Raw genomic sequence first — 16511 nt, forward strand, 5'->3', positions numbered from 1 at the left:
AAACTAGAAAAACACTTTTAAAGACCTTCTTCAAAATGGTGGAAGAAATAGGCAATAATAATAATAACAACAACAGCAACTGCAACAACAAATTCGAAACTGTTTCATATTTAATATATTATGCATATTATGCAGAAAAATCGCACAAACTGATTACAAAGCTAGGCATGACTGAGTTGCTAAATTAATCCACTGGTCATTAGGTAAAAAATATGACTTACCTGTATCCAAAAAGTCATGGGAACATAAAGTGGAAAAAGTTATAAAAAGTGAGAAGGTGAAGATCTTGCAGTACTTTTGAATACAGACGGATTGTCATTTGGAACACAACACGCCAGATATCAGTTGTCAAAAACTGAACCGTACAATTTATTGACATCATGGTACCAGGAGATGCCAGAGTCAAAGAAAAAGAACTGGAAAAAATCATGAAATATCACAATCTGGCCATCGAAACTACACAGCTATGGATGAAACATGTAACAGTGACACCCATTGTCATCGGGGCACTTGGTACCCTGTCAAAGAATTTTATAAGATACAACAACAAATTGCAGCTTCCTGCAATAACACCAGCGGAACTGCAAAAAACTGCGCTACTTGGAACATCGTACATCTTAAGAAGGTACTTGGTTGATACTTAGGATGCAGCAACCTGTATCAACCATAAGCACCAGTCAATGGTATTTGTGATGCATTTTTGAATGTTCAGTTGACTGAGTTTCATGTTTAATGAATAAAGTAAATAATAATAACAACAACAACAGCAGCAACAACAGCCTTTATTGTCATTGTAATCATGTATACAACGAAACTGGTTTAGCCTCTACTGGTGCAATCCATAACAGAAAATACAAGACAACATGAATAGTATAGAGAATAATCCTTATACAAGTAATTGGAAAGAAAAAAAAACTACTCATACATTTCCATATGTAAATGGAGTGATTGAGATTGTGTTTAGGAGTCTGACAGCCTATCAGTAGAAGCTGTTTTTAAACCTGTTTGTCTGGCTAGCTATACTTAAATGTCTTCTGCCCATGGTAAAAGTGAAAAGAGACACTGGCCAGGCTGTGAATCAAATAGACAGAAGTCTTGATCAAGAATAGATATGATATGGATGTCACTGGAGTTAAAAGCAAATGTGCAAGAAATAGGAATAGAATCAAGCATCTGAGCAGACCATAACCCAGTAAAAGTTAAATGGAAAGGACAAAAGAAAAAATTGAGATGGACGCTGAATCAATCAATATTAAAGGATAAGGGATTTATACAAACTATGGAAAAAGAACTGGACTTCTTTTTTAGAGAGAATAGAAAAGAAGAAACTTTACTGCAAAATGTATGAGATACTGCTAAGTCATATAGGGCTAGCCATAGCATATGGGAAAGAAAAATAAGAAGAAAGAAAACCAAAAGATATTAGAAGTGCACAAAAGACTAGAATTAGAACTAAAGAAAGAACCACAAAAAAAGAATTTAAAAAATCAAATGGAACTAATAAAACATAAACTGGATTATTAGATAAAGAAGAATTGGCACAAAAAAATAAAAGTACTAAACAGAATTTCTTTGAAAATGTGAACAAACTAGGAAGATGATTGGCAAATAAATTGAAAAAGGAGAAAGAAAAGAAATAGAAACATTGATTCGTAGATGAGAAAGGAACCCTCTATTACCAAAATGATGATTAAAAAATATATATTCAAGATTAGTATGAAAAGCTGTATGACCATGAAAAAATTCCAGATGACAGAATAAAATAATATTTTGAAAAAGCTGAATTACTTAAAGTACTTGAAACAGTGACAGCCATGTTAAATGAATGAAAAATGATGGAATTAACAGAAGTGATAAAGAGACAAAAGGCAAGGATATTAGACAAGACATAGAAATAAAAGGTATGGAAATAAAAAAAGAAAAATACAAGCTACAGGCATTTGCAGATGATTTGGTTTTCATCCTGGAAGACCACAAAAAACTGGACCCAAATTAATTGAAAAAATAGAATATGGTGATGTTGCAGGACTGAAATTCTAGTTAAAAATCTTACAGATACTAAGAAAAAAGAGTTAATGAAGAGGACAGATATCCAGATAGTTAAGAAAGTTAAATACTTAGGAATTCAACCTACGGCAAAATCTGCAACCATTACTATAAGCTGATCCAACAAATTAAAATAGATCTGGAGAAGTGGAAAAACCTGTAACTGTTGCTGACAGGAAGAATAAAGGTAAAGATTCCCCTCACACATATGTGCTGGTCGTTCCTGACTCTAGGGGGTGGTGCTCATCTTTGTTTCAAAGCTGAAGAGCCAGAGCTGTCTGAAGATGTCTCAGTGGCCATGTGGCCGGCATGACTAAATGCCAAAAGCACATGGAATGCTGTTACCTTCCCACCAAATGTGGTTCCTATTTTTCTACTTGCATTTTTAAGTGCTTTCAAACTGTTAGGTTGTCAGAAGCTGGGACAAGTAATGGGAGCGCACCCCATTATGCAGCACTACGGATTCGAACTGCTGAACTGCCAACCTTTCGATCGACAAGCTTAGCATCTTAGCCACTGAGCCACTGCATCCCCGACAGGAAGAATAGCTACTATAAAAATGAATATCTTGCTGAGATTATTATATTTATTTCAAACAATACCGATAAAGCTGGAAAAAAACTTTGAAGAAGTAAGTAAAATAATAAGATATATTTGGCAAGGAAAAAAAGCAAGAATAAGAAAATGCTGCAAGATTCTAAAAACAGAGGAGGTTTTGGGCTGCCAGATTGGGAATTGTCCTTAGTACTAAATGGGTGAAATAATTTTGAGGCATAAATTATTATTAATTTTGGAGGAACATGATCTCCAGTTGGGTTGGCATGCCTTCTTATGGGTATGGGAAAAATAAAATACAAAGTTATATTAGAAATGCATTATTATCAGTATGGGTAATAATTAAAGAACAACACTATTTGAAAATACCAGTTTGGCCTTCCACAATGGAGGCACTGATAATCCAAATGTTATTAATATGAAAAAAATTACAAGATACCAAAATATTTTGAATGAAAAGGAGGAATTCAAAACTAAGCAAGAATTGAGGAGTCAAGAGATTGACATAGCATGGTGGCCACAAGTGCAGATACAATCTCAATATAAGAAAGATGCTAAAATATATGGTTTTTATAAAGAATTAACAGAGTTTGATCAGATATTGATAGGGACAGATGAAAAATTTTAATAAAGAAAATACCTAGCTATTTACCAAGTATCAAAATGGAAGGTGAGAAAATAAAGGGCCTCTGGTGGCTCAATGGACTAAGTCTGTCTGCTATTAACACAGCTGCTTGCAATTACTGCAAGTTCAAGTCCCACCAGGCCCAAGGTTGACTCAGCCTTCCATCCTTTATAAGGTAGGTAAAATGAGGACCCAGATTGTTGGGGGCAATTAAGTTGACTTTGTATATAATATACAAATGGATGAAGACTATTGCTTAACACATTGTAAGCCGCCCTGAGTCTTCGGAGAAGGGCGGGATATAAATTCAAATTTAAAAAAAAGGAGACAATGGGCTAAAAAATTTTGGTTACACAATAGAATTAGATAAATGTAGATAGGAATTATAAATTAACAATGTCATATATTTTTGTTGGACATTTTACCGGATAAGTATAACAAGGGTATAACATATTTAATTTTATATGTAAACTGCAGCTAGAATTGTATTTGCACAACAGTGGAGAAGTTAAGAGATCCTTACAGATGAAAATGTGATTTAAAAAATATTAGAATGTGCAGAAATGGATAGACTAACATTTAAAATTAAGGAAAAGGAAGAAACTGAATACTTTCTGACATGGGACTTATTTTATCCATGGCTAGTTAATAAAAAAAAAAGAACTTAGAAACATGTAGATAAAAGAAAAGGACTAATGATACAAGGGAGAGTTGTTAAAATAGATAATCAAATAACGTTGTTGTTATAGAACTAATACCAATGTAATGAATATTGTTGTAAACACTTTATTATTTCCTAAAAATATTTATACCCAGACAACACACTGTTTTAACTAAAAATGGAATATATATATATATTCCATTTTTAGAACACGAAGCCAAACAACAGCAATACAGCTCACCCGCTCAAATCCCCCTGCAACTCAGACTAATCTGAGCACAACCAAGCCCCCACCAACACAGGACACACCCCCAGCCAATCAGAGCACAAAAAAAACCCCATCCAATCAGAGCACAGCCAAGCTCCCACCTAATCAGTTCAAACCCCCACTAGCAGTTAAAAAGGAAGAAACAGCTGCAATCACACATTGCTCCTAGAAGCATAAAGCTGAAGCCTGAAGATGACGAATGAGACTTCGTCGAAAGGTCGCCAAGACACTTCCAATTTTACGCGGGAGAAAACCCGAATAACCAAAGACCTACATATATATAACCCGAATAACCAAACCCGAATAATCAAACCCGAATAACCAAAGACCTACGTGTGTGTGTGTGTGTGTGTGTGTGTGTGTGTGTGTGTGTATGTGTAGGTCTTTGGTTGTTCAGGTTTTCTCCTGTGTAAAATTGGAAGTGTCTTGGCGACGTTTCGACGAAGTCTCATTCGTCATCTTCAGGCTTCAGCTTCGTGCTTCTGTTTTTCGGTGTTTGTGTGCAAAATTGTCTTGAATGTGCAGGCAATTTAATTATTATATTTTTCAGATCCTTAGCATCAATGTACAGGACAGAAACAATATTATAAAAACTATTAGGTAACAGGAAAGATCTGACACAGAAGCTGCCACTGCAGTAATGAGAAGCTTTGCTTCAATTTTCTACAGGATTCCGTGTTTAGTTTCTAGGATGGTAATGACTACTTAATCACGGTATAAGGCCACAACTCTTCAGTGGTAGATTTATTCACTAGGATTAGTTGGGCCAGGAACAATCCAAGTAAGTTAATTTTAGTCAATGTTTCAATCAGTAGGATCTCATGACATTTTACAGACACAAGGCAAAATCCCAGCACATCAAGGAACATACACTGTAGCTCATACAAAGTAGATTAGGTTGCTTCCAATATATTGTGTTTATAAACAAGTGCTGTGTATCCTCAGCAGAATGGCACAACTGACATATTTTAGATGATTTGGGTCATTTGCATCAATATGCAAATTATGTTAATTATATTAATAATGTAAATTTGGATTTGACAGAAATTTCACCACTCTGCTAAACTGAGTTTCACTACATGTGTTTTGTTTTGTTTTCTTTTTACTTAATTAATCTTGCTGATCTGCGCACACATATCTTCAGGAGAATGATCAAGCAAAGTACTTGGACAATATCATGGCAATTACCACTTTAGCATTATTCTGTGAAGCTTTTGCATAATTCAGTTTTTGAACAAGGACTAATTCAGCTAAAAACCTTTTAAGATTACATTGCATGAACATACTCTTCAGCCCTTACCCCAAGAGTACATACTATGTTTTCACTAAAGTGAAGGAGATCAACATGTATTAAAATATGAGGTGATGTAATATTTGGCCATTGAAGGAACTTAAAATCTACTTAATGGAAAAGGTTGTTGCCAAGATGTTTTAGCAATATAAATCTCCTGCAGGATATTAAAAAAAAAGCACATCTATCTCCATAATTCAAGAAGTTGGTCACTACCTTTAAAGCCCTTCATATCATGGAACCAGGTTATTTAAGGAAAATCTAAGCAACTTGCTCCAGCAGAAAAGTAATTTTGGCTAACAGGATCCAAAAGAGCCTCCTCTGCCATGTTCCTGGCTCCCTGTAACATCTTGCAACTGGAAGCCTATCTCTTACCCTCCTGACCTTCCAGAAGTTTTAAAACCTGGGTCTGTGGTTGCTGACTTGGGGTGCCAAATGGGGAGCACTATGCTGGAAGTAGCTAGTTGAGTCAGAGGCAAAAGCCTGCCTCTGCAACATCTGTACTTTTGGTTTTTAACCTTTGCTTAAAGGTTTTTAATTTTAATGCTTTTATATATACCAACCATTACTGAATTTACAATCATGGCCGAAATTGTTGGCACCCCAGAAATTTTTCCAGAAAATTAAGTATTTCTCTACAGAAAAGTATTGCAGTAACACATGTTTTGCTATACACGTTTATTCCCTTTGTGTGTATTGGAACAAAAAAAAAGGAGGAAAAAAAGCAAATTGGACATAATGTCACACAAAACTACAAAACTGGGCTGGACAAAATTATTGGCACCCTTAACTTAATATTTGGTTGCACCTCTCACCCGGAATTTTGGACCACTCTTCCTTTGCAAACTGCTCCAGGTCTCTCTTATTGGAAGGGCGCCTTTTCCCAACAGCAATTTTAAGATCTCTCCACAGGTATTCAATGGGATTTAAATCTGGACTCATTGCTCGCCACTTCAGAACTCTCCAGCGCTTTGTTGCCATCCATTTCTGGGTGCTTTTGCTTTTTTTTTTTTTCCATAAAAAAGTTTTATTTTTACAATCATATCAAACAGCTCATCCAATGTACAGTTATATACAATTAGTCGGGCTTGCCCAGTCACCCCCCCCTTTTTAACACTCTTCCCTCTTCTACCTTCTTTTACTTTCCAAACCTTCCTCTCCTTCTCTTATCTACATCCTCTCCTCCCTCCACCCTACACCTTCCTTCTCCCTCTTCTACCCCTCTTCCTTCCTCTTCTCCTCTTTCCTACCTCCTACTCTCTCCTCTTTTCTCCCTCCCCACCGTTCTAAAATGGTAACTGGGCAGACCCGACCCTACATTAATTATATTTATACATCTTCAATAATCCCTGTACATTAACCATCACTCCATCTCAACCCCCCAATTCCCCTCCCCCTTACCCCCCATCCCGACTACCCAGAACAAAATGCAGGGTATCAAAACTAACAATCATAATCCAAAATAATTCCTAAATTATAATCTCTAGTCACTCCACACATAATCACACTCTCAATTCCCCTCTCCTTCAGAAATATATCTAATACAAAATATTTCCTAAATTTACACATATGCTATTCGATATTTTTTTATCTGATACTTATTTTGAATATAATCAATCCACATTTTCCATTCTAAAATACATTTTTCTTGTGTACAGTCTTTCAAGTAAGCAGAAATTTTTGCCATTTCTGCCAGATTTGATACTTTAAGTGTCCATTCTTCAATTGTAGGTAATTCTTCTTTCTTCCAATATTGAGCAATCAAAAGTCTCGCGGCTGTTATTAAGTTCAAAATCAAATTAGTCTCTATAGCTGTACAATCCATAATTATTCCTAGTAGAAAGAACTGTGGAGTAAACTTAATCTTCTTTTTCAAAATATTCTGCATGATCCACCATACTTTAATCCAAAATGCTTTAACTTTTTTACAAGTCCACCATATATGGTAATAAGTGGCATCTTCACAATCGCATCTCAAATATTTAGCCTATACATTAGGATACATACATGACAACTTTTTGGGGTCTAAATGCCATCTATAAAACATCTTATAAAAATTTTCTCTCATATTTTGCGCTTGTGTAAATTTAACATTCCTCACCCAAATTCTTTCCCAAGTTTCCAACATTATTGGTTGCTGAAAATTTTGTGCCCACTTAATCATACAATCCTTAACCAATTCAGTCTCTGAGTCTATTTCTACTAATACATTATACAACCTCTTAATATGCTGTTGGCTTGATCTCTCATTTGTTTTAACAAATTATCCTCAGTTTGCTTAACAGCTATTTTTTTTATCTAATTTCCATCTAGCTTGTAATTGTCCATATTGGAACCATGTATAATTTTTCCCTTCTTCCCCCATCTTTTCTCTGGATTTTAATTGTAATTCCCCCTTTTCCATACAAAGAAGTTCTTTATAGGTAACTACCTCCATCTTTTGATATATATTTATATTTTCTATCATGTGTCTCGGGATTGCCCATATTGGAATCTTTCCATCTAATTTATATTGATATTTCCTCCAGACCCTCAATAATGCATTTCTAATTATATTATTTTTAAATATTTTATCTACTTTCTTATCATATAATAAATAGGCATGCCACCCATATAACAAACCATAAACTTCTATATTCAAAACTCTTTCCTCAGTTAAATTAATCCAATCAGTAATTAATGATAAGACAACTGCTTCATAATACAATTTTAAATTAGGCATTTTAAGACCCCCCTTTCCCTTGTATCCTGCATTATTTTTAGATCATTATGAATTATTTGATTCATCACTGGCATTAATCTATTAGCAAGTATCTTGGCAAATATCTTGTAATCAGTATTTAAAAGTGATATAGGCCTATAATTCTCTGCTTTAATACCATCTCGATCTTCCTTCGGTATTAACGAAATAAAGGCTGTCCTCCATGAAGGGGGAACATCCCCTCCCATTTGAATTTTATTAAATAACTCTTTAAGTGGTTCAACAATCTCATTTTGTAAATTTTTATAATAAACAGCTGTTAAACCATCTGTACCTGGTGCTTTACCGATTTTAAGTTGCTTAATTGCTAACAAAATTTCCTCTGAAGTAATTAATTGATTCAGTTCTTCTCTTTGATTTTCTGTAAGCTCACAAATATTTTGTTGTTGTAAATATCTTTCTATCTCTGTATCATCAATCATATCCCTAGTATATAACTTACTATAATACTCTAAAATGCTTTTTAATCAAGTTCTTTTGATAAACTTCCTTACCCCTATATTCTATTTTATCAATCGTTCGTGATTTCTGTTTTTTCCTTATTAAATAGGCAAGCCATCTTCCTGGCTTATTGGCATTATTAAACGTATTATGTTTTACATATTGTAAATTAATTGCTACTTGATCTGCCATCAACATGTTAAACTGACCTCTTAATATATTTATTGATTCTTTTATTTTACTATTTCCTGGGCTATTTATCAATAACTGTTCTTTCTTTTTAATTTCCTTTTCCAATTCCTTTTTCTTTTTCTGTAATTTATTTTTGTATTTAATATTCATTTGTATAAGATTTCCTCTCATATAAGCTTGCTAGCGTCCCAAATCATCTCTATAGATGTCTCTTTTTCATATTCATAATAAAAAATTCTTTCATTTGCTTTTTACATTCATTTACATTTTGTTCATATTTAAACAAATTCTCATTCAACCTCCATGATCTCCTAGCCTCCTTTTCCCGATCAAATTCAATCCAAACCGGACTATGATCAGATAGAGTTCTTGAACAAATCTTAGTCTCCTTCACTCTAGAATACAAATCATTAGAAATCAAAATAAAATCAATCCTCGAAAATGATTGATGCCTGTCAGAAAAGAAGGTAAAATCCCTCTCTTCTGTATTATGTTCTCTCCAAATATCTCTTAATTCCAAGTCTTCCATCATTTCAAAAAAAGCCTTTGGTAATTTCGCCCGGCTTGACATCTTCCTTAAACTTTTTTTGTCTTTTTGAGTATCCAACACACCATTCCAATCACCCATAAATATGTATGATTTATAATCCCAAAATACTATTCTTTTATGTAAAAACTTGAAAAAATTTTCTTGTTGTTGATTTGGAGCATAAACTCCTATTAATAATGTCTTCTTTCCCTCCAACAAAAGTTCAATAGCAATGTATCTTCCTTACTTATCCACCTCAATTAATTTTGCTGATATATCCTTCTTTATATATATAACTAAACCGTTTTTTTTTCCAAAGAGGAGGCAACAAAATGTACTCCCAGTTTTGAGTTTATCAAATATTTCTGGTCTAAAGATCTAATATGTGTTTCTTGTAAACAGGTAATGTCATTTTTAAATTGTTTCAAATAATGAAATACTTTCCTTCTCTTCTGTGGTGAATTCAAACCATTAACTTTGTACTGCAATGACAAATCCTTCTTTAACTTCTTTATTTCCCACTTGAATTTCTAATATCTGCTCTTTCATTTCAGACATCTCATCAATTATTACTTTAAATTTTTCTTGTATAAAGTCTTTTAAGTTCTCTTGTAACGCCTCTAAATTCAATGTTCTAGTCTCTGCTGTATGAGCTGGAGAGGCACTAGCTGATGAAATTCCAGAGCCCTTTGTTACAGTAGACTTTAATTGTTTGGCTGCCATCTTCTATAAAATTATTTATTTATTTATTTATTTCCAACTTAATATTCACTTTAAATCTTCTTAACCTCTGAGAAGCCTCTGAGTCTTTTAAAGCAATATTTAAAAATCTCCCCTAGATTCTATCAGCAGGCAGCAAAGAGTTAAAGTAGCAAATAACATGCAATTTACCAGCAGCAGACGGCAAGGACTAAAAGTATCACTTTCGCTTTCCACTCGTTAGCTTGTTAACAATTTGCCTCCATTTTCTTGCTATTTTCAAGCTTGTTACAAAGTAACGGGGAATTGGCTTGGCTACTTGCATAAAGTTCTCCCACTTTCGTTCTGTCCGGTATAATCCTTTATTATTGTCCAAAATAAATCTCGGCGTTTGGTCGTGGTGATTGGTTCCGCCAAAGCAGAAAAATCCTCGGATCTGGAGCACTTCGGGTTGCTGTAGGGAACTTAACCCTTCAAACCCCATTTTTCTCAGGGGCTTTAGGGAAGTTCTACCTCTACCCTGCAGCTCACCTCCTCTTCTTCTCCCGAAGAGGGGTTTTTTCGAACCGCTGGATGTCAGATTTAAGCTGTCCTAGCAATTCCACATAATCCAGAGGTTGGTGATCGTAAAGATCACCACCATCACCTACGGTGCCAAACAGGAAGTCCCATTTCTGGGTGCTTTTTGACGTATGTTTGGGGTCATTGTCCTGCTGATAGACCTAAGGGCTCAGCAGACTAAGTCTGTCTGTTATTAACACAGCTGCTTGCAATTACTGCAAGTTCAAGTCCCACCAGGCCCAAGGTTGACTCAGCCTTCCATCCTTTATAAGATAGGTAAAATGAGGACCCAGATTGTTGGGGGCAATAAAAGTTGACTTTGTATATAATATACAAATGGATGAAGACTATTGCTTAACACAGTGTAAGCCGCCCTGAGTCTTTGGAGAAGGGCGGGATATAAATTCAAATAAAAAAAAAAGATTTTGGACGCAAACCCAGCTTTCTGACACTGGGCTCTATAGTGCGACCCAAAATCCTTTGGTAATCCTCAGATTTCAGATTTTATGATGTCAAGGTACCCAGTGCCATAGGCAGCAAAACAACCCCAAAACATCATTGAACCTCCACCATGGCTCACTGCAGGTACTGTGTTCTTTTCTTTGTAGGCCTCATTCCGTTTTCGGTAAACAGTAGAATGATGTGCTTTACCAAAAAGCTCTATCTTTGTCTCATCTGTCCACAAGACGTTTTCCCAGAAGGATTTTAGCTTACTCAAGTATATTTTGGCAAACTGTACTCTTGGTTTTTTATGTCTCTGTGTCAGCAGTAGGGTTCTCCTGGGTCTCTTGCCATAGAGTTCATTTACATGTCGACGGATAGTTCGCCCTGACACTGATGCTCCCTGAGCCTGCAGGACAGCTTGAATTTCTTTGGAACTTGTTTGGGGCTGCTTATCCACCATCTGGACTATTCTACGTTGCAACTTTTCATCAATTTTTCTCTTCTGTCCACGCCCAGGGAGATTAGCTACAGTGCCATGGGTTGAAAACTTCTTGATAATGTGGACAAAGGCAAATCTAGATCTCTGGAGATGAACTTGTAACCTTGAGATTGTTAATATTTTTCCACAATTTTGGTTCTCAAGTCCTCAGACAGTTCTCTTCTCCTCTTTCTATTGTCCATGCTTAGTGTGGCACACACAGACACACAATGCAAAGACTAAGTGAACTTCTCTCCTTTTTATCTGCTTTCAGGTGTGATTTTTATATTGCCCACACCTGTTACTTGCCCCAGGTGAGTTTAAAGGAGCATCACATGCTTGAAACAATCATATTTATCCACAATTTTGAAAGGGTGCCAATAATTTTGTCCAGCCCATTTTTGGAGTTTTGTGTGACATTATGTTCAATTTGCTTTTTTTCCTGCCTTTTTTTGTTTTATTCTAGGGAATAAAGGGAATAAATATGTGTATAGCAAAACATGTGTTAATGCAATACTTTTCTGTGAGAAATACTTGATTTTCTGGAAAAATTTCTGGGGTGCCAATAATTTCGGCCATGAGTGTAAATGCAAACTAATAAATGGAAGAAGCATTGTAAACAAAAATGCCCGAATTTCTCCTCTTATTAAATACTGGTACATTTGACATTATATTTGTCTGTGAAACATGGTTAAACTCATCCCTCCCTGACTCCATAATCTCAGTAAGAGAATATCATGTTTTGCGGTCGGATCGCGAAATCTGCAGAGGAGGTGGAGTAGCTATCTTTTAGAAAAAGTCACTAAACCTAAAAAATATTCAAGTTACACATAAACTCACTCTTCCAGAAACTATCGTCTGAGAACTGTCCTTTAACATCACGCTTTGCTTCTTACTATGTTACAGAGCCCCTGACTACGACATTGTACATGCAAACAAGTTAACCACTCTACTAACATGGGTAGCCTCTTGCCCTTATCCTCTCATCTTTCTGGGTGACCTCAACCTACCTCTTATTAATTGGAAAGTAAATGAATGTACAACTGAACCCATCCATACAACTCTATACAATGCTGTTACAAATCTAGGTGTAGATCAACTAGTAACTAGCAACACTAGACTCAAAAACTGCCTCGACCTCATCTTCTGCAATAACTTAAACTCAATTTATGGATTATAATTAAAAGAACCCTTTTCCAACAGTGACCACAGCACAATAAACGTTTGTCTCAATATATGCCCTTATAAAAATCTCCATAATAATGGGATACCAAACTACAACTTCAAAAAAGCCAACTATGATCTCATAGACACTGACCTCTCATCTCTTGACTGGCAAATTATATTCTCTAACTGTTTCTTGCTTGAAGTCAATAGAGTTATCACACTGTATGTACCACATAATTACCACCAAAACCAGGAAAAATAAATTACCCATATCAAAAAAAAAAAAACTCTAATAAAAAAAAATATCCCTCCGGCGAAAAAACAAAATTGGCTATGTAGCTAACTTTAAAAGCTGCTACAAAAATATATGCCACCAAATAAAGATTGAATGCGCAAAGTACCACATCAAACAAGAAGAAAACCTTCTGCACACAAAATCCAATCGCGCTTTCTATAATTTTGTAAACAACAAACTTAAAGACTCGAGATCCATGCCACCTCTAAAAGGATCTAACAGCAAAGAATGTAATGATGAAGCAGTTAAAGAAAACCTCTTTAACACATTCTTCGGCTCAGTCTTTGTTAATAGCAATGGCTCATGCCCAGCATTCCCTAATCGTACCAATAATGACTACAATGATCTAATACAAATAGATTTCACAAAAGATAATGTTGAAAAAGCATTACGTAGACTAAAACCATCTCTATCTATTGGACCTGATGGACTATGTGCATACTTCCTAAAAAGCTTTCCAATGTTATAGCAGAACCCTAAGCATAATCTATGAAAAAACTTTCAGGTCCAGCTCCCTTCCCAATCTATCGTCACTAGCCACGGTCATCCCTATCTTCAAAAAGGGAGACCCCACCCTAGTTGAAAATTACAGACCAATCTCTCTATGCTGAGTCACCTGCAAAGTAATGAAATCTATCATCAACCAATCCATTACCCTCCACCTAGAAACAAACAACCTACTCTCTAATAAACAATTTGGTTTCAGGAAAAAAATATCCTGTAATCTACAACTTCTACACTGCAAAAAATATGGACTACAAATCTTGAACAGGGCAAAGCAATAGATGCAATTTACATAGACTTCTGTAAAGCCTTTCATTCAGTGGTACACAACAAACTATTTCTAAAACTAAAATCCTACAGCATCTCCGGACCCCTCCCTAATTGGATAACTGCGTTCCTGTCAAACAGGCAACAAGTGGTAAAAATAGGCAGCGCTCTATCAAATCCTGCACCTGTTAATAGTGGTGTCCCCCAAGGCAGCGTTCTAGGACCAACACTCTTCATAGTAGACATAAATCACCTTTGTGATCATATTATAAGTAACTGCATTCTCTTCACCGATGATATTAAACTATTTAACACTACCAATGCTGCTACCCTTCAAAAAGACCTTGACTTTGTGTCAGAATGGTCAAAAAATTGGCAACTCCAAATCTCAACCAACAAATGCTCTGTCTTACACATTGGCAAAAAGAATCAGAACACAAAATACAAGCTAGGTGGACATGACCTTGTAGATGACCCTCACTCTGTCAAGGACCTTGGAGTACTCATCAAATGATCTAAGTGCTAAAGCCCACTGTAACAACGTCGCCAAAAAGGCAATAAGAGTTGTAAACCTAATCTTGCGTAGCTTCTTCTCTGGTAAGATTACACTACTAACCAGAGTATACAAAACATTTGCTAGACCAATTCTCGAATACAGCTCATCTGTCTGGAACCCCCACTGCATATCGGACATTAATACAATTGAGCACATCCAGAAATATTTCACAAGAAGAGTCCTCAACTCCTCTGCTCGCAAGAAAATGCCACCAGATTTGAAATTCTGGGTTTAGAAAATTTAGAACAACGCCACCTTCAGTATGACCTGAGCATAGCTCATAAAATCATTTGCTACAATGTCTTTCCTATCAATGACTACTTCAGCTTCAATCACAACAATACACAACCACACAATAGATTCAAACTTAAAGTGAACCGCTCCAATCTCGACTGCAGAAAATATGACTTCAGTAACAAAGTTGTTAATGCCTGGAATGTACTACTGGATTCCGTGGTCTCATCCCCAAATCCCCAAAACTTTAACCTAAGACTATCTACTGTTGACCTCACCCCATTCCTAAGAGGACTGTAAGGGGCATGCATAATAGCACCAGCGTGCCTACCGTCCCTGTCCCAATGTTTCCTTTAGTTGTATTCATTTTATGTATTCAGTTCATGCTTATACTTATTTATATTATTTAATATGTATTTGACAAAATAAATAAATAAATAAATAAATATGCTTTTATGTTGCTGTAAGTTACCCAGAATCACTTCGGATAGTGAGATCGACAGCATATACATTTAATAAATAAATACACAAATAATAATACTCTAGATACAAGATTTATAAGTGTAGCTTTTCTGTTCTTGCTTTTCCAAACTTGGTGCCTTCGAAATGTACACTTCCCAAATTCTAAGACAAGTGACTAGGAAATCTGGAAATTGTAACTCCAGTTCATGATGGCGACAGGTGAAAAACAATCTTTTCATTCTTTACTACTATAGACAGTACCTGTTGAAAAGTGAGATCAGAATCTTCCATTATATACTGTTTTCTAATAGAGTAGAACATGGCACATTCTTTACTAAGACTATCAAAACACTGCTTTTCTTCATCCCAGTTTACCTGGTAAAAAGTGAATAAAATGTATAGTTCTAGATTTAGTGAAATGGTCAGTTACAAAGACACATTATGCATGAATAAATAATATTTCAGTTTTAACCTTTTAGTAGGGGTGATGGTGGTGATATGACAGCTAGAAACTGAAACACTCCATTCCAATTTTTTTAAATCTAATTTTTATTAGTTGTTTTAGGTTACATTTGTATATATCTATGTAATGTTAAACTTCATAATGTATCTTTCACACAAAGGCTAAGTTGAGAATATATAAAAGATTTTTTTTGCGGGGGGGATTAAAAATCACCTATTTGCAGGTTCTACTTCCTATCAACAGAGATATCCCGAGAATGAAGAAAGCAGGCCAGTATGGCGTAGTGGTTAAAGAGTTGGACTAGGACTCGGGAGACCCAGATTCAAGTCTACTCTCAGGCTACCACAGAGGGTTCTTGTGGAGAAAAAAACTGAAGAATGGACTATGTACATTGCCTTAAGGAAAGGCAAGATATAAGTTAAACGAACTGTCAACTCATAAAACTTTCCAGGCCTGCTTTCTGGTTGCCATAAGCAGGAGGAGGAAGAACTGACAGAGCTGCTAGACTGAAAGCAAATTCCACACATGCCTTTTTCCCGATTGTATCCGATGTTACTGGAGCAAACAGGAGGGGTGGGCTTTCTACAGCCCAGGAATGTATTCTGTTGGAGAATGTGATTTATGACAAGCCCAGGGAGGAGGGGGAAACAGGGTCATAGGGGAATGTAAATTTATATGAAGGCAGAGATGACTCCATATGAGTAATTGCCAAGATGTTGCTCCTAATAAATGAGTGGATTTCTTTTGAACTTTGGCTAAAGGCTCATGAATTAATTAGGGCATCTTTTGGAAGCTTCACACAAACAATCCTATTATAACCTTTATAGAGATAAATTGCAGAAGATTGTAGTGATTATAGTTATGTTTTTTAAATGGAATGTATATTAATGAAACTATGTTTGATAGAGATTTGGCAACCCAACCCATTGTTATTGGATCAATGGTTGGAAAAAAAGTATTAAGGTCTTCCATAACTTAAGTCTTTCACAGAACTGGTAATATTAAAATAAAT

At 35.6% G+C, this 16511-nt stretch overlaps 1 protein-coding gene across 5 annotated transcripts in view; it reads right to left on the reverse strand.

Moving 5' to 3' along the window:
- The window catches only part of MLH1 (mutL homolog 1), a 122413-nt gene that overhangs the window by 14019 nt on the left and 91883 nt on the right, over positions 1–16511 (reverse strand). For 3 of the 5 annotated variants that reach the window (XM_058179873.1, XM_058179876.1, XM_058179872.1), the window contains exon 18: positions 15298–15411. The exons of 1 other annotated variant lie outside the window; for it this stretch is intronic. In XM_058179873.1, the coding sequence (XP_058035856.1) occupies positions 15298–15411 (114 nt within the window). Of the gene's footprint in view, positions 1–8674; positions 15412–16511 lie in introns of those variants that run through there. One more of the 5 variants, XM_058179875.1, reaches the window with a different exon arrangement.

Source organism: Ahaetulla prasina, chromosome 4 (assembly GCF_028640845.1).
Source record: "Ahaetulla prasina isolate Xishuangbanna chromosome 4, ASM2864084v1, whole genome shotgun sequence".
Lineage (NCBI taxonomy): Eukaryota > Metazoa > Chordata > Lepidosauria > Squamata > Colubridae > Ahaetulla > Ahaetulla prasina.